Source organism: Vigna unguiculata, chromosome 4 (genome assembly GCF_037176805.1).
Source record: "Vigna unguiculata cultivar grain cowpea cultivar isolate G323 ecotype 2 chromosome 4, ASM3717680v1, whole genome shotgun sequence".
Lineage (NCBI taxonomy): Eukaryota > Viridiplantae > Streptophyta > Magnoliopsida > Fabales > Fabaceae > Vigna > Vigna unguiculata.
The window spans coordinates 6,527,143-6,529,949 of NC_140795.1; the positions used below are offsets into that span (position 1 = coordinate 6,527,143).

Genomic DNA, 2,807 nt, shown 5'->3' on the forward strand with positions numbered 1-2,807 from the left:
CTAGTATGAGACTCATGCCTACGCACAGGTCCTCTTTTTTGTTTTTGTGTTACTGCCAATTTTGTTTTTTGGTTACATATAGTATAGGACAAATAAAATTATCTAATTATTTTAATAATGTTTAAATCATTATTTGGCTTATTATGTATTTAGGCAGACCATAGTTTATAGTTACTATTATTTATTTATTTTTTAAAATGATTACATTGGGAATGAATCTGAAGCGTTTAATATTGGCGGCAAGGGAAAGTTATCATGTGTCTTTTTGATATCTTTGGGTTCAGATTTGGTTCTCTAAGTTAAAGTTTCAGACGTTTTGCTTTTCCATACTTGGAGTTGAATAGGTTCGTCGGTTTCATACATTCATTTTGCTGTAACAGAAAAAAAAAAACTAGAGACTCTGAATTGCATCTGGATCCAACGACAACAAAATGTCACTGACGAATCGGTTTAGCTTCAACAATTTTTTCCAGAGTTCAGTCATGTTCATGGATCCTTCCGAGGTTAGTCAATATGATTTCGATACTTTAATGGATTGTGTTCTTCTTCTGAAAGTCCATGTCTTTTTAATCAGTTTGCTTATTTGGGTTATGAAAATATTTTTTGTTGTTAGGAAGATGTTTTGTTTTCATTAAAATTTAAACCTTTTAGATGTTTGGTTTTCCAGGACTTTTTACTTTTTGAAGAAGGTTTCTTTTTGGAATGAGGATAGTGTTTGTTAATGGGAACCAACTATTTCTCAGATCCTATGGGAAACGTTCTGAACATTGAATTCGAAGAAAATCTTATGGCCGTGAGGAAGTTTCATGCTTCTGATGACATAGTAACCTTTTACGATATATATATGATATTGCATTCGTCTGTACTCTCTACTGTGGTGATAGATACTTTGGGTTTAGAGTATTTGACATAGATTGGAATGAAATCGAGTATCCTTTGGTAGAACCGTCGGTGTCTGGTTTAAGATCTAGTTTTTCTTGTTCTCCGAGATTTTTCCAATCTTTCAGAGTCAAGCTAGAGCTATCTAAGGTATCATTCTTCATATTTTATCTACCATTTCTAGATTTCTATTTGGATTTCTATTGATTTCTTTTTCATGTTTGTCAACAGCCATATATACTCCTTCTTGAGGAGTTTCAAAAATTTTGTGAAGAGCAACTTAAACTTGATCGCAAGGTTCAATTATATGATCCTATATACAAAAAGTTCGAGCTTTATCTGGACACAAACATAGATGGGATCATTATTTTGTTTAGTTTGACAGAGTTCATGAAGTATTATGGTTTCAACGAAGACGATTACCTACATTTAAATTATATAGGGAACAATGTTTTTCTTCACAAGATTTACTTTGCTGATGGAGTAGAAATGATTTATGAGAGGGAATTGGTTAGTGGTTTGAACAATGATTCTGGTGGTATTGTAAACAATGTTGATGTTGTGAATCCCCATGACTTTCTTAATTCTCATCATGGACTGGTGAAGAAGTTAACCAAATATGCTGTTCAAACTTCGTCTTTGGTATTTTTTTTATAGTTTTATGTTTATTTTTAGTATTTCGTTTTCCATTTGTTGTCTGAGATTTTCTTTTTGTTTGTAGTATCTACACTCGAATTTTGCTAGACAGTTCTTGGAGAATGGACGCAGGAGGTACTTCATTACCATTTCAACTCCCAAGTTTTGGCCTTGTAGGATTCGATGGACTCGAAGATCATCCTTTGAATGCTATATGACGTGTGGATGGAAAAGATTCTGCAAGGACAATCAATTGGCTGTTGGTGATGAACTGAAGTTTGTGATAGACAATCAGCAGAAAAATGTCATCCATGTACTTAAGGTTTAGTTTTTTAAAGGTGTATGTAAGAACTTAGGTTTTTAAAATTTTAGCCTTACTTATGAACATTTGAAATACTGTTATCGTTTTTATTTAATGTATGTAAGAAACATCTATATATTTTATGTTCTGCTATGTATAATACTACTGTTATTAACGTATTTATCTAAGTTCGTTTTTGCTGGACCAAATATTTTGTAATGTATTATAAATGTCTTTTCGGTTATATGTCATTAACAATTACAAATTCAAACTATATAAATTTTTCTATTTTTTCAAATTCTAAAATTATTTTCGATTTCTATATTTTTCTTTTATGTACTGTTGATGTAATCTTTTTTTTTATATAATATACTTATAAATCAACAATTTGAAGTTCGTGGTATATTTCTGTTGATGTAATATACCTATAAATCAACTTAATTGGGTTCTTTTGACATTGATTATCTGTTTTCACTATAAAATAACTGTTTTAAAATTTTTTCAATCCAAGTTTTTGTGCTTATAAAACATTTTGAAAACTGTCATTTCAAATACCGTCATTCAGTTAGTATAAATTATGTGTAGTAATGCTTAATTAAGTACGTAAGGATATTATATTTAAATACAGACGTTCTTTAAATATGTAACCAATCACTGTAATTTGATGTTGATATTATATTATGGTTATGCTAAACATATGTAAATATATTCAGAAAATATTGTCCAAATATAGATACATGGTTATTTTATAATGGAGGTACATAAAGTAATTATTCAGTATTGTTACGCAAAACAAAGCATGTCTTGGTCCATTGGTTGGTTTCGGTTTAAATGCAGTGTGTCATGTGTTGTCTGATAGTACAAAGAAATGGTAAAGGGTCAAAGATTCTAAAATACTCTATTCACGCGTTTATATCATTGAAACTTCTAAGAGCAATTCCAAACATGGAGCCACAGAGGAAAGTTTATGTGCTTCTTCGTAAGTCTTTAC

The 2,807-nt window shown here is 30.5% G+C and overlaps 1 protein-coding gene across 2 annotated transcripts; it reads left to right on the plus strand.

Annotated features, from left to right (window-relative positions):
• The first annotated feature begins 212 nt into the window (after positions 1-212).
• Positions 213-1,995, plus strand: LOC146886695 (uncharacterized). Of its 2 annotated transcripts, XM_085671816.1 has the most exons (3): positions 214-503; positions 1,111-1,176; positions 1,601-1,995. In XM_085671816.1, exons 1-3 carry the CDS (start codon positions 432-434, stop codon positions 1,841-1,843), a joined length of 381 nt encoding a protein of 126 aa, XP_085527942.1. In that variant the 5' UTR covers positions 214-431; the 3' UTR covers positions 1,844-1,995. The 2 variants fall into 2 exon arrangements, 1 of the variants encoding a protein (XP_085527942.1); XR_014994196.1 differs by lacking the exon at positions 1,111-1,176 and having other exon boundaries at positions 213-503.
• The last annotated feature ends 812 nt before the right edge of the window (positions 1,996-2,807 follow it).

Excerpts from the sequence above, each read along its gene's own strand:
- LOC146886695 (XM_085671816.1), top strand. The coding sequence starts at position 432 with ATGTCACTGACGAATCGGTTTAGCTTCAACAATTTTTTCCAGAGTTCA. Across the intron at positions 504-1,110 it reads TGTTCATGGATCCTTCCGAG|CCATATATACTCCTTCTTGA; the intron begins GTTAGTCAATAT and ends GTTTGTCAACAG. Across the intron at positions 1,177-1,600 it reads AACTTAAACTTGATCGCAAG|TATCTACACTCGAATTTTGC; the intron begins GTTCAATTATAT and ends TTTTGTTTGTAG.